The sequence below is a fragment of the Onychomys torridus genome, chromosome 6, assembly GCF_903995425.1.
Source record: "Onychomys torridus chromosome 6, mOncTor1.1, whole genome shotgun sequence".
NCBI classification, from domain to species: Eukaryota; Metazoa; Chordata; class Mammalia; order Rodentia; family Cricetidae; genus Onychomys; species Onychomys torridus.
The window spans coordinates 65,457,811-65,480,545 of record NC_050448.1 but is presented as its reverse complement, the minus strand read 5'-3'; the positions used below and the strand labels follow the sequence as shown (position 1 = coordinate 65,480,545).

Sequence of the window (22,735 nt, the reverse complement as noted above, 5' to 3'; positions counted from 1 at the left end):
CTCCTTTTTCTCCCGCACACTCAAAAGGCACCTAGCCAAAGGCCCTGCATACTCCACCCTGGCCCTTTCCAGGCTAGTCTTGCTGCTCCCAAGACTCTAGAACCAGGAACCTGGGGAGGGCACGTGTTGAGGCTGGGCTCCCAGGCTTCCAGGCTTCCCTTCCTGTGCCGTACGGAATCTTGGGCATTCCTTCTGACTTGACCCCGATTTCTGCAGCTGTTGATTGATGAAGTGGACAAGGAAATAGTCGTACTTTCCAGCATCACGATCCTCCCTAGAGACCAGTGTCCCTCCACGCTCCAGCTGGCCCTCACTCTGCTGACCCCCTTTCTGCCACTCACTCAGAGGCTTCTTGAACCATCTCCTGTGGTGGCTAATTCCAGGCTGGGCTAGGTAATACCTAGAACATCACCTCTGTGAGTGTCTGTGAGGCTGTTTCTAGAGCAGACAGCAAGCTGGCTAAGAAGGAGCCACCCTTAATGTGGCAGGCATTGTCCAGCCATCTTTCCAGACTCCAGGATTCACACCAGTGCCCTCTTCTTCCACTCAAGTGGAAAGTCACACCAATAACCTCTTGATCCTGAGGTTTTAGGACGGGCACTGGACCACTCTACCTGCATCCATGGGACGCCTCAGCTTCCGTGTTCATGTGAGCCAATTTCTCTAACCCCATCCATCACCTGTCTGTCTGTCTACCAATGGATCTGTATATTCATCCATCCATCCTTTATCCATTCTGTGTTTGGAGAGTCGTGCCTAATTAACCCTTTTGTAGCTGGAAGTTTTCCTGTGTCCTGCTTGGTCTGCAGCTGCTGAGACCCAAATAAACACACAGAGGATAATATTATTTTTAAACTATATGGTCTAATGGCTCAGGCTTCTCCATAGCTAGCTCTTAAATCTATACTTTGTCATGTGGCTTGTGGCTTACCAATACTCTACAACTTACTTTTTCTTTTTCTTTCTTTCTTTTTTTTTCTTTTTTCTTTTTTTTTTTTTTTTTGGTTTTTTGAGACACAGTTTCTCTGTGTAGCTTTGCACCTTTCCTGGAACTCACTTTGTAGTCCAGGTTGGCCTCAAACTCACAGAGATCTGCCTGCCTCTGCGTTCCAAGTGCTGGGATTAAAGGCGTGTGCTGGCACCGCCATTGCCGCAGCCACCACCACTGTCACCACCACCACCACCCAGCACATCTTACATCTTGGTGGCAGCTGGCAGCGGCTCCTCTGTTCTGCCTTTCTCCTTCCTCCCTCTCTAGTTGGAATGTCCCGCCTCACCTTATTCTGCCCCACCATTGGCCAAACAGCTTTATTTATCAACCAATCAGAGCATCACACATTCACAGCACCCCTTTCATCCCCCTTTCTTCCCTCATGATGATACAGAACACTTTGCTTTTCTATTCATTGTCCATGATGCTGGGACTGCTCTCATGTTTCAGCTTCTGTGATCAGTGCTGCTATGAACACAGAAATATAAATGCTCCCAATTCTTTTGATCACCCAGAAACAGCCCTAGTGGATCATACAGAGGCAATTCTGTTTGCTTTTGGAAGGACAACCATATGTTCCTTACCACTTCACACTCCTACCCATGGGGCACAAGGGCTCCAATTTCTACACACACAGAGGCTGTTTTTGCTAACACTTGTTATTTTTTTCCTATTTCTCAGAGCCATTAGGTGGCTGAGTTAGGGTGCCTCATTGTAGGTTTTTAAGATTTAAAATTCTTTATTGTATGTGCATGAATGTTTTGTCTGCATGTATGTATGTGCACCACCTGCGTGCCTGGTGCCTGAAGAGGCCAGAAGAGGGCGTAAGATCTCTTGGCACTGATGTTACAAGTAGTTGAGAGCCACCATGTGGATTCTGGGAACTGACCTGGAGCCACCTCCCCAGGCCAGCTTTACCTTTTCCCTGAAGTTATTTGAATGTACTGATCTTACAGAAAAGCCAAGTGTGGCTTATAGCACACATGTCGAGAGGCTCCCAACTGCTTGTTAAACCCAGTTCTAGGGAGCTGAGGATCGAACCCAGGGCCTTGCACTTGCTAGGCAAGCGCTCTACCACTGAGCTAAACCCCAACCCGCAACACACTCTTTAACACCAGCCATCTCCCCAGATCTGCAATTTTTTTGGTCATTTTTACTTTTAGATTTGTTAATTTTTGTATGTAAATGTTTTGCTTACATGTATGTCTGTGCACAATGTGCATGCCTGGTGCCCAAGAAAGTCAGGACCAGGCGGGCCTCGAACTCACAGAGAACAACCACCTGCCTCTGCCTCCCAAGTGCTGGGATTAAAGGCATGCGCTGCTGCCGCCGCTACCACCACCACCACCACAACCACCTGGCTGGCACTGGATTTCTTGGAACTGCAGTTCTGGACTGTTGTGAGCTCTCATGTGGGTGTGGAGAATGTAACTGGAGTCCTCTGTGAGAACAAGTACTTTTCACTGATGAGTCCTCTCTCCAGCCCCCTTTAATTTTTTTATTTTTAATTATGTGTCTATGTATGTCTATGTTTGGGTATATACCTTTCTGGGTACAGGTGCCCAAGGAGTCCAGGAGAAGATATCAAGTCTCTAGGGGCTAGAGTTACAGGAGATTGTGACTTACCCAATGGGGTGCTGTTGGGAACCAAACTCAGGTCTTCCGAATCAGCCATAAGCATTAACTGCTGAGCCATCTCTCCACCTCCTGTTTTCAGTTCTTTGAATAAGAGGCCAAGAACACAGAATCTGATGCTACCCAACCACCAGAAACAAACTCCCATCCTGCTGTGCCTTTTGAGTGTGACCCAGGCTGTCCTCAAACCCATGACAAATACCTGCTTCCATGTCTAGGTGCTGCTCACATATGTGAGCTACCATGCTTGTTAATCTTCTCTCTCTCTAGTTACATTCAATCTAGGTCTCATGATGCATGCTAGGCAAGTGCTCTACCACTGAACTGTGGGGATATATGGTGTACCCTAATAAAGCTTGCCTGAGGATCAGAGGACAGAGCCAGCTACTAGATTAGACATAGAGGTCAGGCAGTGGTGGCACACACCCTTAATCCTATCACTCGGGAGGCAGAGATCCCTCTGGATCTCTGTGAGTTCAAGGCCACACTCGAAGTCAGGCAGTGGTGGCACACATCTTTAAACTTAGTACTGGGAAACACACATGCCTTTAATCCCAGGAAGTGACATGGCTGGGCAGAGAAAGGTATGTAAGGTGTGAGGAAACAGGAACTAAGGCAGTTCAGCTGAGGCCCTTTCCGGTGAGGACTCAGAGGATTTCCATCTGAGGATTCGTGGAAACAGGATCGGCTGAGGAGTTGGCGAGATGAGGTTGGCTGTGGCTTGCTCTGCTTCTCTGATCTTTCAGCTTTCACCCTGATATTTGGCTCTGGGTTTTTTATTATTAGACCATCTTAGATTCGAACAACACTGAACTGTTGTGGATATCGCTCTGTATAAATAAAATGCTGTTTGGCCAGTGGCCAGGCAGGAAGTATAGGCGGGACAAGAGAGAAGAGAATTCTGGGAGGTGGAAGGCTGGGGTAGAGAGACGCTGCCAGCCACCGGCATGACAAAGAAGATGTAAGGTACAGGTAAGCCATGAACCAAGTGGCAAAGTATAGACTAATAGAAGTGGATGAATTTAAGATAAAAGAACTAGATAACAAGAAGCCTGCCATGGCCATACCGCTTATAAGTAATATAAGCATCTGAGTGATTATTTTATACATGGGTTGTGGGACTGTGGGGTCTTGGTGGCACCTGGAGAGAAGATCTCCAACTACACTGAACTGTTGCCAGTCAATTTTCATACTTCTGAGGCAGGGTCTTACCTGCCCGATATGTCATTGAACTCACTCTGTAACTCCTGCAGGCCCTGAACTTGTAATCCTGTCTCGGCCTCCCAAGTAGCCAGGATTACAGACTTTCACCAGCACCCCTGGCAAGAGGAGCTATGTGGTGATACATTATGGCAAAAATATCTCTTCTAAGAGAATGGAGTATTTTGTTGTTGGATCTTTTTTACTCTTTGGCTCTTTAGGGGCCCGCCATCCAGCTCCCAAATAAACAGAGTCTTATTCTTTCTTATGATGCCCGGCCATAGCTTGGCTTATTTCTAGCCAGCTTCTCTTAAATTATCCTGTCTACCTTTTGTCTCTGGCCTTTCTCTATTTCTGTATATCTTTTCTTTTCCTTCTTCTGTTGCAGGACCCTTGTGTCCTCTCCTTTTTTTGTTCCTTGATCTTGCTCCCCTCTTCCCAGATTTCTCCTATTTATTCTCTCTGCATACCAGCCCCACTTATCTATTGGCCGTTCAGCTCTTTATTAAACCATCAGGTATTTAGACAGGCAAAGTAACACAGCTTCATAGAATTAAACAAATACAACATAAAAGAATGCAACACATCTTGTATCATTAAACAAATGTTCCACAGTATAAACAAATGTAACACATCTTCAAATAATCTGGACCTCACAGTCAAAGTTAATAATACACCTTGAAGTCACTTAAGACTTAACATGGATATCCTGCTGTGTACTCAGCCTGTTGGTTTAACCTACCTTTAAGAGAAGAATGTCACAATCAACCTCATTTGCCTTGGATTCCCATGTAATCAACATTTACACCCTGAGCTAATATGTGGCTGTAATCTTAAATTATGTAGTCTTCCATGTCCCTGACCCAGAGTAATGTGTGTGTTCTAATAATCATTTGCTGAATACAGCAAAAATAGAGGTTGAAAGCAATCTTATAAAATGAAGGTCCATCATGAATGTTTCACACAACATTCAGATGTTGATGTTTGTGGTAGTCGTTGTTATCTGGGTCAGTTGGAGCCTGTGACTTACTCTCTTATAAAATCTGTTAAAGATTTCTATAAAGTATCCCGTTCCTTCCCCGTGTGATGCTTCCTATGCTGTTCAGTGAAGACAAAGCAAAGCCCTTCTTCGCCTGACTAAAATTCACAGGCAGGCACGGATATAGACTCAAACAACAGATAGACAGACAGACAGATGAAAGACAGAGTAAAAAGTGGAGAATACAAAGCTGGGCCTGCTCTTCTTTAAATGACAGCAGGGGGAAGTGTTCTGGAGTTTGGGGCCCTTGGGAAAAGACCATGAAGTCCATGGCACAGACTCAATCCAATTATAATTAAAAGATTTATTGATTAGCTGCTAGGAGGATGAAAAACCTCTGAGCCAAATTTGAGAGTGCAGTGAGAAGGAGGTTGAAAGAAAGTCCCCCCCCCCCCCCCCCCCCCCCCCAGACAGGGTTTCTCTGTGTAGCTTTGCGCCTTTCCTGGAACTTACTCTGTAGACCAGGCTGGCCTCGAACTCACAGAGATCCGCCTGCCTCTGCCTTCTGAGTGCTGGGATTAAAGGCGTGTGCCACCACTGCCCGGCTTGAAAGAAGAATTTTTAAAGGAGAAAAACTTCAGTGTCTATGCAAGCAAACAAAAACTGTTATGTTCTGCCAAGTGATGGGTTAAGGTGACTCAAAACAGTCTTTGGGTATCTGCGTAAGCAAGTTACAGAAACAAGCAGTTAGTCATATCCCAAGTAGATGGTCACGGCTGTACATTTTTGGGGTTGGGGGGTCATTGAGTCAGGGTTACTGGGAACTTACCTTCCAGGGACTGGAGTCAGAGACAAATGGCTATTGGGTGCTAAGATGGATGTCTAGCATAAAATGGAGTTTCATTTTTGGAGGGGGTGTAGTTTGAGACAGGGTTTCTCTGTGTAGCCCTAGCTGTCCTGAAACTCACTCTATAAACCAGGGTGGCTTTGATCTGCCTGCCTCTGCTGAGATTAAAGGCATGGCCACCACCACCTGGCAAGATGGAGTTTCTTAGCCAACACATTATTGGTGATTTGGAGTTTTTTTGGTCATCGTTGTTGTTTTTTCTTTCTTTCTTTTTTTTTGGTTTTTTGAGACAGGGTTTCTCTGTGTAGCTTTGCGCCTTTCCTAGAACTCACTTGGTAGACCAGGCTGGCCTCGAACTCACAGAGATCCACCTGCCTCTGCCTTCCGAGTGCTGGGATTACAGGCGTGCGCCACCACCACCCGGCTTTTTTTTTTTTTTTAATCAATGTATTCAAGCCAACCACAGAGCTAAACTGTTTTCTTGTTAATTTTCTTTATTCTTGAGAATTTTATACAATATCTATCTACCCCCATTTCTCTCCCCAGCTTTTCCTAAATTGTTCCCAGTATGGCCCCCTCTCAACCCCATGTCCTCTTTTTTGATAACCTGCTAAGTTCAGTTAGTGCTGCCCATGTGTTTACAGTTATGTGGTCATCCACTGGAACACGGGAAATGTGTTTTAAAAAGAGAGAGAAAGGGAGAGAAAGAATTTGAATATGATTCTTCCTCCACCTGTAGCTATCAGCTATCAACTCCCAATACCTCCTCACTAAGGGGGGGCCTGGACGCGCGAACAAAAACACACACACACACACACACACACACACACACACACACACGCACGCACGCACGAACACACGCTAGAATAAGAGGAGCTTTCTGAACACGATCCTGTCTCAGAGCCCAACCAGCTTTTCCTTTAATTTAGAATAAAATGAAAAGAGCCTTAGGGATGGTGCGTTTTGCTTCCGGCTCCTTTGCCACTGAGCCCCGAGCCTACCTGCTACTCCCCTGGGCCTTCCCTGAAGTCCTGCTGCTTTGTGATTCACACTGAACAGACAGCTGGCCTTGGTGAGCTAGTGGTGAGGTTGTTTTATGTGTGCAGTGTCTCCTACTCCAACCACTGTCTTCCAAAGGTACTTTTCTAGTGCCCCACACGGCATTAGTATCCCAAAGCCTGTTGACACAATGCTGCTTTGGTGCCGGGAGCTCTCCCATCTTGGAAATCTATTCATCACTTAGCCACAGGATCTACTAGAATGCCACCAGCATTGTAAGGTGCAGAGTACGTACCAATGAGCAAATGGCTTGAACACACTGATTAAAAAAAAAAACATCCCGGGGGTGGGGGGGTGGCGCACACCTTTAATCCCAGCACTCTGGGAGGCAGAACCAAGTGGATCTCTGTGAGTTCAAGGTCAGCCTGGGCTACAGAGTGAGTTCCAGGACAGGCTCCAAAGCTACACAGAGAAACCCTGTCTTGAAAAACAAAAGAAAAAAATCCCACTCTGGCCTTCGTAGCACATGAAAGACAGAAAGTACACAAACAAAACAGCAATCCAGGCCAGGTGGGCATGAGGACACCTGCTGGAGTCCCTGTGTGACAAACCACGCCCCTTCTTGACGTAACCGGCTGAGTCATCATCACAGCCACTGCCAATCACAAGGGACCAGCTGGTTAAAGAAGATGCCCCAGCACTGTGGACAGTGAGGCTGTCTCTGCAGCACTCTGTTCTGCTTGTAGATACTGCCTGACCAACCCTTGCCTGACCACACCCCTGCCTGAGATTAGGAATAGGAGGTGATTCCAGGCTAGTACTCCCAGGTAACATAAAGTGTGAAGGATTTTGATGTGAACAGTGCAGCCGTGAAGGAAGGCACTTGAGGTAAGATCAGCTTGTTTGAGGTCACCCTTGACTACAGAGTGAGACTCTGGGTTCAGAATCATAAAGTTCAGTCTTCCCAAAGAAGCGCACACAACTGATTATCCTATACAAATGGTCAGCCCCAAAGACATATATACGAGTAACATTATATGGACTGAGCAAATATTTCGTTTGTTGTTTGTTTTGTTTTTTCGAGGCAGGGTTTCTCTGTGTAGTTTTGGTGCCTGACCTGGATCTTGCTCTGTAGAGCAGGCTGGCCTTGAACTCACAGAGATCCGCCTGCCTCTGCTTCCCAAGTGCTGGGACTAAAAGTGTGTGCGCCGCCGCCGCCGCCGCCGCCGCCGCCGCCGCCGCCGCCGCCACCACCGCCACCACCACCCAGCTTTTTATAAACTTTTTTTTTTTTTTTAATCTGCATTAGTAATGTTTTGCTGTGTAAGAGTGTCGGGTTACAGACAGTTGTGAGCTGCCATGTGGTGCTGGGAATTGAACCTGGTCCACTGGAAGAGCAGCCAGTGCTCTTAAACACTGAGCCATCTCTCCAGCCTGAGCAGGTGTTTTATACACACACACTTAAAGAAAAAGAGTCAATGGATTTGAATGAGAACAAGGTGGGAACACGGGAGGGGTGGGGCAGGGGCAAGGAAGCCAGAGGGATGAAATGATGTGATTACACTACAATCTCAAAAAAAGTGTATAGCCGGGCAGTGGTGGTTTTGAAACCCTGTCTGGAAAAACAAAAATAAAAACAAACAAACAAACAAAGTGTATTAAAAAATTCAAGGTTGCCGGGTGGTGGTGGTGCATGCCCATGCCTTTATTCCCAGCACTTGGGAAGCAGAGGAAGGTAGATCTCTGAGGTCAAGGCCAGCCTAGTCTACAGAACAAGTTCCAGGACAGCCACGCCTATTACACAGAGAAACTCTGTCTCATAACCCCCCCCTCCCCCACAAAATGTCAAAGGTCATCATGGTGGCTCATGCCTGTGATCCCAGAACATGCAAAAATGAGGCAGGACCACTGCTGTAAGTCTGAGGTCACCCTAGGACCACAAAAAGTCTCAAAATAGCTTGGGCTACAAGTGTGAGACCCCAGCTCAAAACAAAACAAATTCACATGGTACCATTAATTAATATTCATATCCCGAATCTTTATGTATCAGTGAATTCCAAAACAAAAATAAAAATGGAAGACAGTGTCCTAGTTTGCTTTCTATTGTGATAAACATCATGACCAAAAGCAACTTGGGCCTGGCGGTGGCAGTGCACGCCTGTAATCCCAACCCTTGGGAGGCAGAGGCAAGAGGATTTCAGTGAGCTCTAGGACAACCAGGACTACACAGAGAAACCTTGTCTCGAAAATGAAAACCAAAAATAACTTGGGAAAGGGTTTCTTTCTTTCTTTTTCTGTTTTGGTTTTTTGAGACAAGGTCTCACCACTTTGTAGTCCTGGCTGTCCTGGAACTCACTATGTAGACTAGGCTGGCTTTGAACTGGCAGGGATCCTTCTGCCTTTGCCTCCTAAGTGCTGGAACTAAAGGCATATGCAAGCACATACAACCAGGGTTTTCTTAATCTTTTTTCCCCAGATATATTTATTTATTGTATATACAGTGTTCTGCCTACATGCCAGAAGAGGGCACCAGATCTCATTACAGATGGTTGTGAGCCACCATGTTATAAAAGTTATAGTTCATAATGAAAGGAACTTAAAAGCAGAGACTCAAGGCAGGAACCAGGAGGCCAGAACTGAAGCAGAGACTGCGCGACTACATGACGCCTTTCTCCTTAGGCTCACATTCAGCCTGCCCAAGGGCAGCACAACCCACAGTGGACTGCCTTTCCACATTAATCATTAACCAATAAGACGCCAAACCTACTGGCTTACAGGCCAGTCCACTGAAAGCGATTACTCAGTTGCCATTCCCTCTTCCCAGATGAGTCTAGCCGGTATCAGGTTGACAAAAGAATAAACAAAACAAAACAAATAAAAAACAAAACAAAACAAAACAACCCACTAACCAGCATAGAATCAAAGTATAGAATAAACAAACGACTTTTAAACCTGCGAATGGGTGAAACCACACCCAGAGCTGGAGTCAGTTCGTTTCTCCAGTTTGAGTTCCTACACCGGTGCCCGCTGCACTTTGACCTCTTCTGTTTGGGCTCCAAAAATGAGACTAGGTACGGAAAATTAACGATTAGATTCCCTTCCTCTCTCTGCTGAAAATCATACTCTAAAAGGTGCCTCATTTTAACTGTGTTGTCAAGAAGAGCTCCGGCAACCGGGCGCGGAGACGCAGGTCTGTGATCGCAGCACTTGGAAAGCTGAGGCAGGGGGATTAACAAGTGGGAGGTCAGACAGGCCTGCATAGCAAGAAAGAAAGGAAAATAAAAAAAGAGAAGAAAAAAGAAACGAGAAGAAAGGGAGGAAGAAAAAGAAAGGGAAAGGGAGAGAAGGAGGGAGCAGCTACTTCTGACTCTTGGTGTCAGCCAATTACGAAGGTCCCTAGCGGGACACGCACGCGTGGCAGACTTGAGGGCATATGGAAGCTAAAGTAGGCGTGGCTACTTCCCTAATCCAAGATGGCCGAAGAGGCGCTCCTAGAGGGAGGCTCAAAGGCTGAGAATGCCATTGGTGGAATTACAGCTACTTCACAGTGGGCGGGAATGACAGCATCCCGGTTTCCGGTTCCGGCAGTACCAGGATCCCAGGCGAGATGGAGGAAGATGCAAACCGAGTCTGGCTGCCGCTGGGAATGGAGGGTAGTGCGCGGACTGCGTTCTAGAAGTTCAGGCCTGGATTTCTCAGGCGCGGCCGAACCGCCGGGGTCTGAGAAGGTAAGCGACAGCGGTGCTAGGGTGCCTTGAGGGATCAGAGGTACCTAAGGACCGACTTGTCGAGGAGGCAGCGGATGTCTGCTCTGCGGGGCTACATCGCCATGGGAAGCCGCCCTGCAGTTTTGGCCACGAAAGGCAAGTCCGGCGAGGCATCTCTGCCTGGCATTGGAGCATGAGAGGCTGACGTCTAGAGAAGCATGGCAAGGGGCATACCCAAGGACCCTGAGTTGGCCGTGCCAGAGCCGGACCGAAGGTGCATAAAGGAGGGTGTCACGTGGAGTATGTGGAGGGGATTGTCATGTGGTGTCTGTGATGAGGGATCACGTGGAAACCTATATTGAAGACCAAGGAAGACTGGGTGGGAATCTCACCGTGCCGGAGGGGGGAGGCTGCCTCCCAAGTGGGAGGGAACATCGCCAGGACCCAGGGAAGGGCAATGAATAGTGAGCGGGACAGGTGTTCCAGGATAGAGCGTTCACGTTCGAGTGGGTGACAGCTCCGAATGCAGAGCCTGGTGTGGCCCAGAGGGCAGAAGGGAGGGAGGGAGCTGGTTAGTATTCGTTTCTAAGAACTGCAACCCCCTGGGTGTCTGGTCGGGAGTTGACCAGCACCAAGTAACCTGACGTGGTGGGAGTGGTCGACGGAAAAGATCGGAATGGACCAATTGGTCATTATTGTGTGAGTCAGAGGGCTTCTAACCTAGTCCTAGGGATCTTGGACTCCAAGAATAGTTATAATTCTCATAAAACTGGCAATCTCTAGTAATTAAAGCAGCGCTCCCTACACTTGGACGCACATGTAAACCACCTAGAGCTGTCAGTGTTATTTCTTAATCAGCAGGTGTAAGGTATGGCCTGAACTCCCCTTCCCCCAGCAAGGCAGGGTCGTGCTGTGTGACCCAGGCTGACTTTGAACTCCCGTTTCTCTTGCCTCAGCCCCCTTGTGTTGAAGTGGCAAGCATGTGCTACCACACCTGACTCTGCTCTTGTATAGGCAACTCCAGGTAATGCCCAAGCTGCTGATCTGTGGATCACCGTGGGTGTCGAGGACTTAGCGCATCACTGATCAATAGCACTTTGTGCAGTGAGAAATACTTTACTGTGAACAAAATCCTTTCACAGTTAGGAGCTCCAAGGGCTGATGATCTGGCTCAGTTGGTAGAATGTTTGTTTGCATAGCACGCAGGAGCCCAGTGCCGAATAAACTGGACAAGGATGTGGTGGCTCCCATCTGTAATCCCAGCATTTAGGAAGTGGTAAAGACAGGAGTGTTCAAGGCCAGCATGGGCCCCGTGAGACCCATACAAAACAAACAGCAAAACCCGCAGCAACGGCCAAGCCAAGTGAAAAGTCTAGTGAATTTTATGATGTGAGCTGAGTGGAAGTGACAGAGTGCATACTGGTTTGTCCTCCGTTTCATTTGGCAACCTCAAGTATAAAATGCTTCCTAATCTGGGCTACCCGTTGGGATGCACAGAAAGGACTTAATAATTCACAGTGTTTCGTTTTGTGTTTAAACCAGGGATTCTTGTAACCCTGACTGGCTTTGGACTTGCTATATAATCAAAGATGATTGTAGACTTGTCATTAACCTCTGCCTCTGCCTCCCAAATGCTGGGACTGTCGGCATGGGCCATCACACCTGGTTTTTTTTTGTTTTTTTTTTAAGATTTATTTATTTATTATGTATACAGTGTTCTGCCTACATGCATGGTTGCAGGCCAGAAGAGGGCACCAGATCTCATTACAGATGGTTGTGAGCCACCATGTGGTTGCTGGGAATGGAACTCAGGACCTCTGGAATCTGGAAGAACAGCCAGTGCTCTTAACCGCTGAGCCATCTCTCCAGCTCCACACCTGTTTTTTTATGCCATGCTGGGGACTGAATTTAGGGCCTAGCACGTGCGAGGCAGCCACTCTGTCAACTGAGCTACATCCCTAGCCCCATGCACAGTTAGTTGTAAAGGGGCCAGAGAGTCCAGAGTTGTTGTCAAGCACACAAACAAGGGTTTGACAGAGGGCCACAAAGAAGTTGGACTGGCAGAACCAGGAGAAAGAAAGGCTGAAGAATGTTTGTGTTCAGATTTCTGCCAAGAGGATTTTGCAGCAGATGAAACAGGAGAAACATATTTCAGCGGGACGTCTGCGAGTTAGATGACAGTGAGCAAGCTGAGATCCTGCTTTTAGGGGAGAAACTTCTTCTTTTCCAAGGGTGTAACACCCCCTTAGTCCTCTAATGTGGTGTTTTATTGGTTGAGTCATGACCTTTAGTGGCTCCCTCCAGAGCAATTAGAGTGACTGACACATGTGACAGATGAAGGCCAGAGGGGACATGGAGCGGTGGGTCCTGCCTTAGGATTGCTCACTAGAAATGCCTGCACAGGGGGCCTTATCTTCAGAGGTGAAGAAGGTGCCCATGAGACCAGGTCTTGGAACAGAATCCTTCATTGCTCTGCCCTTCTGCCCTGTACTGCATGCAGTTTGTGCATGCCCGGCAGGAGGCCCCAGCTTGAGCCCTGCTGTTTATCTTCTGATGACCACATGCCTGCTCAGCCAATCAGCTCAGCACAGCCCCAGCTCTCTCTGGAGTAAAGCTGAGAGAGCAGGCAGTCACTGGACCTGTGTTGATCTCTTCAACTGGCATGGCACCGGAGGCGTAGTGGAGTAGAGATCTTGGCTTCTGTCTTGTCTCCTTGCTGAGCAGCTGTATGACTCAGAGCTGGCTGCATTGGACCTATTACACAGCCTTCAGTTTGCTCAAGTTCCAGGGATCTTCTGTTGTTGTTTGTGGTTTGCACACCTAGGGTTGGCAGCCCCGATTCCAGCAGGTCCTGTCGCTTTCTAGACTCTGAAGGGAAACCAGCTCAGGTGGTTCTTTACTCTTTCTGGGGTTAGCTAATGGCCAAAGAGGACTCCGACCTTTGGCCTGAACCTGACTTTTAGACTCCATCCCTGGAGAGTGGGGAGGTGGTTGGGGAACGCCTCGTAGTGTGAAATCCCTGCCTGTAATCTTTCCTCCCCTTTCTTCTAATATAGACTAGAGAAAACATAAATTATGGTGACGGTAGGGCAGGGGTGGTCAGAGCAGCCAGTTTAGGGGGCAGAATTGAGGTAAGCAGGCAGCAAATGTTAGTAAGGTGACTCACACTGGAAATGAAAAGGTGGTTGCTTCTTCAGAGGAACCAGGAGCCTCCTCTGTGTCACTTTGTGACATCCCATTAGCCATGTAGGCCTTGATTCCAGGTAGATGGATTGCCCACAGCATCCTAAGCATGCTCTGGCAAGTAAGACAGAGAATGATCCGTGTTCAGGACTCTGATGCCGAGACCTAGGCAGAGACAAAATTCAGAATGGACGGTCCTACAAGCTGAGTAGAGGCTAAGGTGAGGGTGGCCTAGCTTTGTCATGTGGTGAGGAATGATTTTTGGAGGAAGGACTCTGAGTTGGGAAGATTGGTCAGGACAGAAGTGTAGAGGGGCTGCCCTGGGTTGTGTACGGACAGAATCAGGCTGTTTGAAGGCTAGGCTTTGCTGAGGTGAGGGTCCTAAGAGATACAGCCTGAGAAGGTGACTTTGAAGCCTAGGCAGGGGGGAAAAGAAATGGAGTTCTGATCTTCCTCACATCCCCCTGCCTGCCCAAATCCCAGGTCTTCTGGCACAATGGAGGACAAGCGAAACATCCAGATCATCGAGTGGGAACACCTAGACAAGAAGAAGTTCTATGTGTTTGGTGTGGCAATGACCATGATGATCCGGGTTAGCATGTACCCATTCACCCTCATCCGCACTCGGCTGCAGGTTCAGAAGGGCAAGAGCCTCTACCATGGGACCTTTGATGCCTTCGTCAAGATCCTCCGAGCAGATGGAGTGGCTGGCCTCTACCGGGGTTTTCTGGTCAACACCTTCACGCTCTTCTCTGGCCAGTGCTATGTCACCACTTATGAGCTGACCCGGAAATTTGTAGCTGACTACAGCCAGAGTAACACAGTCAAATCACTGGTAGCCGGGGGCTCTGCCTCCCTCGTGGCCCAGAGCATCACGGTGCCCATTGATGTTGTCTCCCAGCACCTGATGATGCAGCGCAAGGGTGAGAAAATGGGTCGCTTCCAAGTTCGTGGGAACTTGGAGGGACAAGGGCTAATTGCCTTTGGCCAGACTAAGGACATCATCAGGCAAATTCTGCGGGCTGATGGGCTTCGAGGCTTCTACCGAGGCTATGTGGCCTCACTGCTGACATATATCCCAAACAGTGCTGTGTGGTGGCCCTTTTACCACTTCTATGCAGGTAAGCAGGCCTGAGAAGGGAGCTCTTACTGGTGGGGCAGGGATACTGTTGTTTCTGCGTGGTTTTAAAGTGGAGATGAGTATAGAGGGGGTCCATTAGCTCCACTGAGTGCTGGGGTCACAGGCGCATGCTGGCAAAACCAGCTGAACCCTAGTTTTGCTAGCTCTGTTTCTTCTACTTACCACAGTATTTCATCTCGACTTTGTGGTAAAATGAACCCTGTACTATCTATCACCCTTACCCTTTGGGAGTACATTCTGGCAATCAGTGTTTTTTCTTCTGTTTTTGTGAGACAGGGTCTCCATGTTTAACCTAGACTGGCTTTGAACTCACCATAGAACAACACTGTAGAGCTAACAGCATTGCTCCACAAGTGCTAGGATTTCCTCAGCAGGCACTTAGGAAAGCTGGGCACGTAGCTCAGTTGAAGAGAGAGCTTGGCTAGCATGCATGAGTCCTGAGGTTTAACCCCTAGCACTGTAGAAAAGCAAGTTCTAGGAGGGTGTTTTCTCTAGAGTCTGCCTCTGGCCTTTGGCCTCACTTGACTTATGAATACTTAGAGTTATGTTTCCCTGTATACCCACGTTCTATAGCATTGTCAGCCAAAGCTGTCCAGAGGTCTCAGCCGACATTCTAACTGTGGGGCTCTGTGCACTGAAGGCTCTGGCTGTAGTACCAGGGACTGAGCACGAGGCTTCATGCACCCTTACACATAAGTAGCTGCTTGGCCATTGAACTGCATCAATGGCTCTTTAAAAACTATTGATTTTTTTCCTAATTAATTAATTTATTTATTGTGCATTGGTGTTTTGCCTGTGTAAGGGTGTCGGTTCCTTGAAACTGGAGTTACAGACAGTCGTGAGCTGCCATGTGGGTGCTGGGAATTGAACCCAAGTCCTCTGGAAGAACAGTCAGTGTTCTTAACCACTAGGCCATCTCCAGCCCCTTGATTGTTTTTAAAATAGGGTCTTATTCTACAGCCCAAGGTAGCCTGAAACTCAGTATGTAGCTCAGGCTGACCTTGAACTCTCAGGAGTTTTATTGCTTCAATCTCTAAAGTACTAGGGTACAGGAGGGGATGCCCAGCTTAAATTTTATTGTTTGGTAAGGTCCTGCCTTTGTCTCCTCTGCTGCTGGAATTACAGGCTTACACCACCACACTTAGCTAATTTTGTGTTTGTTCTTGAAGTTTGTGTGTGTTGTTTTTGTTTTTGTTCTGTTTTTTGATTGGGACTTACGTACTTCAGGCTGGCCTTAAACCACTGACTGATCCTGCTGCCTCTACCCACCTAGTGCTTTTGTATTTGAATCAAGGTCTCATATTATCCAATCTGGCCTTAAACTTGCTCTGCAGCCAAGAATGACTTTAAACCTCCACCTTCCATCCACGAGCTGGGATGACAGGCATGTGTCACCATGCCCAGCTTGTTTTTGACACAGTCTCACTGTGTATCCTACGATGGCCTCAGACTAACTATGTACTTGAAGATGACCTTTTTTTTCTTTTCTTTATGAGATAAAGCCTCATTTTATAGCCCTAGCTTGTCTGATAGATCAGTAGGCTGCCTGACCTTGAATTTCAAATCCTCCTCCCTCTACCTCCTGGGTGCTGGGATTAAAGGCTTGAGCACATGTGGTTTATGTAGCACTAGGGATCAGAGCTGATGTTTCATCTATGCTAGGGAACTCTACCAGCCCCTGTTCATGCTTTTTTTTTTTTTTTTTTTTGGTTTTTCGAGACAGGGTTTCTCAGTATAGTTTTAGTGTCTGTCCTGGATCTCACTCTGTAGACCAGGCTGGTCTCGAACTCACAGAGATCCACCTGGCTCTGCCTCCTGAGTGCTGGGATTAAAGAAAGGCGTGTGCCACTGCCACCTGGCCTGTTCATGCTTTTGATGGTGAGACAGCATCTCACTAAGCTACTGGGTTGGACTTGTTCTGTAGTCCTTGCAGGCCTTGTATTTGTGATCCTCCTGCCTCTGTACATTACCCATGTTCCTGATGGACTAGTCTCTTAAGTTCTAGTTACAAAGCTGGGCCTGCCACTCAGTGGTAGCACTCTCTGCCGGGGGCACCTTTTCCTCTATTCTTTAGGTGACTGGCTTCTCATACTTCAGGCTTCAATGTCACCTTCGTTAAAAAACAAACAAACAAACAAAAAAACAACCCTTTTTTGCTGTTTTTTGCTACAGGTTGTTCCTAGCCCTGGCTGTCCAGGAACCCATGATGTAGTACAGGCTGGCCTTGAATTTACAGAGATTTGCCTGCCTCTGTTTCCCGAGTGCTGGGATTAAAGATGTGTGCCACCGCGCCCAGCGAGAACTATCTCTATTTTCTAGCTCCTTAATTAGAATCTGAAGATCCATGACAATATTTCTCTGTTTTTATTTATTTGTTTGTTTGTTTGTTTTTGAGACCCCCTGGCCAGGAACTTGCTATGTAGAGTCTCCCAGGTGCTGGGATTAAAGGTGTGCACCACATGCGTGGCTCTTCTTTCTCTCCATGGGTCTAGTGTTTATTATAATGCCTGGCATTTAGCAAACATTAAATAAATATTCATTTATTACTGGGGTCAAAGTCACTTAGCCAGAAGATAGTCGAACAGAGTCAGTCTGGACTTGCTCTGCCTGTTGATTAGGATGCTCGGTAAACATCGTTGAACAAATAAAGAAGAGGGAAGAAAGACATGGACCCTGTCTTGCCCTTTTAACTCTCCATCCTCTCTGTGAGCTCCAGGAGCTAGTGTTGTACTAGAGTGTACAGGACTAGAGCTGGAATCTGGATCCTGTGCAGCGTGCATGTCTGGGCCCGTGCATACACGATTTTGGTGCTACAGTCTAATGATTGCAAAATGCCTTCCTCGGGAGAAAAAGGGCGCCCGGAGACAGACTCCAGATCACCGTTTCTGTTGACATGCTTGACTTTGGGGAGAAGCCCAGTTAGGGACTGGGGAAGAGGTGGCCCTGTCAGGCTTCTGGAACTCTGCCATGTCGACTGAGGCTGAAGCCTCTGCCTCTGCCAGCCCTGCCCTCCCCCTCTCCTCTAACCCTAACCTCCCTAGCCACAAACCACCAGCACCGGGCACCTGAGAAAGACTTCTAAGGACTGGTGACTGGCCGTAGAAGAGAAAGCCTTGGGAGGAAATCTTGGAGATTATGAGGCTGTGACCTCCTGTTTTAGCCTGAATTCTAGAATCCTCAGGGCCTTTGGTGACTTACCGAGTCTCACTCACTGCTCTGAGTCCCTGGTCCTGCTGCCCCTGCGCCCCTCAGGCATGCTGCTGCCTGGTCTTTGATAGCTGCTGTCCTCGGAAAGCTCTTGGCCCCGGGCACATGTGGCGTAGACCCACCACCAGGTGGTCCCTGGGCCGGGTCTACAGTCAGCTTGCTTCTGTTGGCATCCCCTGCCTTCCTCTGCCACTTGATCTGAGCTGTAGTCTCACCTTCTGCAGGGCTTTGGGTCCTCCTTTTCTTTGTCTAGTGTCCCTTCTTTCCTACTAGAATGTGTACCTCCTGAGGGCCAGAATCTGGGCGCTTTTATTCTCCGTCCTGCCCTCAGGATCCAGGGTGGTCAACCCATGCTACTCACTGAATCTTTGTTGACTAAATAAATGAACTCTGTCTTTTACCTCAAAAGAGAGTAAGGCAGAGAATTTATTTGCAGGCACACTTCCCAGTGGCACTATGAGAAAACAGGCCTTGGTGTTATTGTTCTTATTCTGGGAGACATGGTTGGCCTCATAAAAATTACAAGCATGCATCACTAAGCCTGGCTTTTTTTTTTTTTTTTTTTTTTTTTAATTTAAATAGACTCATGTAGCCTTGAACTTCTGATCCTCCTGGAATTAGCATATGCCACCATGCCTGGTTTTATGTGCTGGGGACCAAACCCAGAACTTCATGCATGCTAGGCTCTGTACACCCTAGGCTCCATGCATGCTAGGAGAGCACTCTGCTAATTGAACCCCTTTTGATTTTCTTGAGACAGAGTCTCGTGTAGTCTGAGTTGACCTGGAACTCACTCTGTAGTTGAAGATGACCTTAGACCCCACCCCAGCCCCCACCCTTGGCCCTCCAGCCTTTGTCTTTTAAGTGCATCACCATACCTGGCTGCAGCTTTTGTTTGTTTGCTTTGGTTTTTTGAGACCATTTCTCTGTGCAGCCCTGGATGTCCTGAAACTGGCCTTGAACTCAGGGATCTGCCAGTCTCTGCCTCCCAAACACTGGGATTAAAGACATGCTCCATCACGACTGGCCATTTTTCTTTCTTGGAATAAGCTGGTCCTCACTGTAGGGTAAGACTTCCTATTTTAATATTAATTGTTTATATTTGTAAAAATATTTACATAAAATTTCCAAATGAATTTTGAAGGGCTAGGAATGTGGCTGAATGGGTAGAGTGCTTGCCTGCCATGTTGAAGTCCTGGGAGCCATCTCCGGCACCGTGTAGACCGGCTGTGGAGCCACATGTCTATAATCCCGGTACTTGGAGGTGATGACAGGAGGTTCAGAGCTCATCCTCACCCTCATACTGAGTTCCAGGCCAGCCTGGGTCCATGATACCTTGTCTTCCCCCAACCTCCTAAAGGTAAAGAACTCTGAAAGGAAAAGGTTTGCAGTATGTAAATGCCAGTCACCCGGTCCCTTCCTTAGAGACCACTGTGTATCAGCGTCACATTTTTTAATAATTTGAGACAGGGCCTCACTCACCCTCAAGCTGGAGCTGGCCTGGGGTTCTCTCTGCAGCCATGTGGTAACAAGCCAATAGCAATCCCGCCTCAGTCTCCGGGTGCTCAGATGACAGGCTGGAGCTGCCGTGCCCTGCCTGGCTGATCACGTGGTTTCAAGTGTTACCTACTAGAATGCCACATACGGAAACGTGCAGTATGTGCTTTTGTTTTTACATCAGAAATGATTTTCTGTCTATCAGATGAAAGGAGTCACCAAGCAAAGAGGTTTTGTTTTTTGTTTTTTTTTAAGATTTATTTATTATGTATACAGTGTTCTGCCTGCATGCTGAAAGAGGGCGTCAGATCTCATTAAAGATGGTTGTGAGCCACCATGTGGTTGCTGGGAATTGAACTCAGGACCTCTGGAAGAGCAGCCAGTGTTCTTAACCTCTGAGCCATCTCTCCTGCCCTACAAAGAGTTTTTTAAATCCCTTTCTAAGTCTTGTCCTTTTAAAATGGATGATATGTCCAAAATGGCATCTGAAAAGCTCCAGAGATATACACTATGAATTTTTGGTGGGTGCAGGTAGACGCAGAGAAGCAAAAGAGATAGCGTAAAGGTCCGAGATGGTAGAGGACTGTGGGCTTGTCTTGGCTGTAAAGGCATTGTGAGGGCGGGGGACGTACCTTGTATCTTGAGGCGTTGTCTCTCCCTGGATTCCAGAGCGGCTGTCGCACCTGTGTCCTCAGGAGTGCCCCCACATTGTCTTCCAAGCCATCTCTGGGCCCCTGGCTGCAGCCACTGCCTCCGTCCTCACCAACCCCATGGATGTCATCCGAACCCGTGTGCAGGTAACACTGGCCTCCTCCCCAGTCACCTCCCTACCCTGACTCCGAGATTAGAAGCAAGAGCTGTAGGCCTCCAGTGTCCCTGTGACCTCAGTGTGCCATGACCCTGATGTCTAGTCAGCCTTACGACCATCCAAGTCCCTTCCTGTGCTTATCTGTCAGATACCAGCTGAGCGCTTGAATGTGTCCACACTGTTTTCCTTACCCTGTCTGCACCTCGTATGTCTGCACCCATTAGCTGCCCGGTCTCTGGGAACTCTTTCTGCTTTCTTCTAGCTGTCAGTTGAAATCTGTTCCATACTCTCTTAGCCTAGCTCCTAAGCTACCCTCCTTGCAGCCTGTGGTGATTAGAATTATTGTTTCATATTAACTTCCAAAGTCTCTGATTTTCCCACTAGGCTCTGAATTCACAGAGAATGAGAGACTGAAATCAAAGAGGTGGTCTCTAATGTTGAGATCTGGGAGGAGTGAGGAGGAGGAGGACCCTTGAGAAAAATGGGAAGAGAGACAAAAATGTCCCTTTCCGTTCAAGACTACTACATTTATTTATTGTGTGTGCATGCATGTGTACATGAGATTGACATGGAATGAGCAGAAGCTAGAAGAAAACTTGTGTGAGTGGGCGAGTCCTTTACTAGCATCCTGTGGCCCTGGGAATCAAACTCGGGTCTTCAGGCCTGGCAGGAGCCTTTACCCATTGAGCCATCTTGCCGGTCCTTTTTTTCCCCTACCCTTAAGACAGGTTCTCGTGTACACCAGGCTGGATTTGAGCTCTATAACTAGCCCTGATGATGGCCTTGAACCCCTGACCCTTCTCCTCTAGAGTACTGGGTTAGAGGTGTGTACTGTCATACCTGCTTTTAGAAGTGCTGGCCTTGCCAAGCAAGTCCTGAACCAACTGAGCTCCCCAGCTCTTTCTGGTTTTGTTTTTGAGACAGAGTGTCATGTAGTCCAGTCTGACCTCAAAGTTATAGCTCATGCTGCCCTTGAATTCCTGATCTCCTGAGTGCTGAGCTTACAGGAAGGTGCCTCCGTATTTGGCCTTGTGTTGATTTTGAGACAAATTCTCAGAGTTCAGCAAGGCTGGCTTCAAACTTACTCTGTAGCTGAGGATGACCTTGAACTCTTGATTTTCCCCACCCTCACCCTCAAGTACTGGGATTCAAGGGGCATGCCATTATGCCAGCTGTGAATCTTTTGGGGGTTTTTGTTTGTTTGTTTTTTGATTGTGTGTGTGTGCGCACGCGCGCACATACACACTATAATATACATGTAGAGGTCAAAGGTTAACTTGCAGTAGTTGGTTTCTTTTTCCACCATGTGAGTTCCAGGGGATTGAACTCATGTCATTAGGCTTGATGGTAAGCAGTGAGCCATGTTGCTGGCCTGAGACTGTTTTTAAATAGTTGTACTGTGTAGACTCATTCAAAACCCTGACAACTCATGGTGCTGCCCAGAAACTGTAATCCCTGTCTAAAGTCAGCTCTGAAGACAAGCAGCTAGCACCATGACATGGGATCTGAATATGATACATGATATGCAAAGGGTAAGTTTGCTGTATCAAGTCTTAGGTGTAAAGTAAGGGGGCTGTTAATGTGTAACTCGGGTAACTGAGGATGCAAGGTAGAGAATCAAGAAAAGATGTATTAGAGAAGGATCACTGGGATGTGGTGAGGATAGGAAGGAAGGAAAGGAAGCTTAACAGTTTGGGGCAAAGTATTTTTGTATCACTATTGTATCCAAAGAGGGGCAGCAGAGACAGATTTTTTGTCCCTAGGAAAGAGTGCTGCTTCCTCCAACATTTGAAGACAAATACACTGGCATTTGATTGGGATGCAGATGCATCCTCCAGTGTCTTTATCCTGGAGCACCAAGGCTGGCCCCATTCTGTCCTTATCCTTGCTGGGATTTTAGGAGGCAGTCCTAGGAAAAGCAGGTCTCTGCCTTGTGGGCTGCTGGGCCAGAGTCTAGGCCAAGCTGAAAATGCCTTTGACACGGCTAACGGAGGTTGTGGAAGCAAAGAGATGAGATGAGATGCTGGAGGGGAAAAGAGGTGTGGAGGAGATGCTGAGGAAGGCAGGGTAGAGTAGGGGCCATGGCAGACGCGGCTGGGATCACCTTGGGAAGATGCACTGACAGGGAGGGTCTGAATAAGCAGTCTGTCTTGTGTTGGCAGAAGTGCTCCGACCTGGCCTCTATAGCTCTAATTTGGGAGGAAGGGTAGGAGATAGAACTGTTGAGAAAGGGGGGCAAACATCCTTGTCCTGGCTACTGGCTGGGTGACAACCCTGGACAGAGTGGAGGCTTCTGGCCCTGAAGCCGAGAGGGACTGATGACCAGAGCCAGCCATGGATGGGTAGAGCTGCCTGAGGCCCTTACCGGGCAATGAAGGCAGCCTCCTGAGACAGAGAGAGGCACCTAGTCTAAAGACTCACAGCCGATAGTTTGCTTGAGACAGGGAAAGCTGGGACTTAGTGAGCATGCTTTTACCAGACAACGCTATTGGCAGTCTGTTGTTTGAGACAAGGTTTCATCATAGAGTTCTGACTGGCCTG

The 22,735-nt window shown here is 47.8% G+C and overlaps 1 protein-coding gene across 3 annotated transcripts in view; it reads left to right on the top strand.

The window, feature by feature from the left end:
- Positions 1–10,235: 10,235 nt before the first annotated feature.
- Positions 10,236–22,735, top strand: part of Slc25a44 (solute carrier family 25 member 44) — a 15,073-nt gene continuing 2,573 nt past the window's right edge. The window contains exons 1-3 of one of the 3 annotated variants that reach the window (XM_036189943.1): positions 10,236–10,379; positions 14,025–14,662; positions 20,056–20,183. In XM_036189943.1, coding sequence (XP_036045836.1) covers positions 14,038–14,662; positions 20,056–20,183 — 753 coding nt within the window. In that variant the 5' untranslated portion in view covers positions 10,236–10,379; positions 14,025–14,037. Of the gene's footprint in view, positions 10,633–14,024; positions 14,663–20,055; positions 20,184–22,735 lie in introns of all 3 variants that reach the window. The other 2 variants (XM_036189942.1, XM_036189944.1) reach the window with 2 other exon arrangements.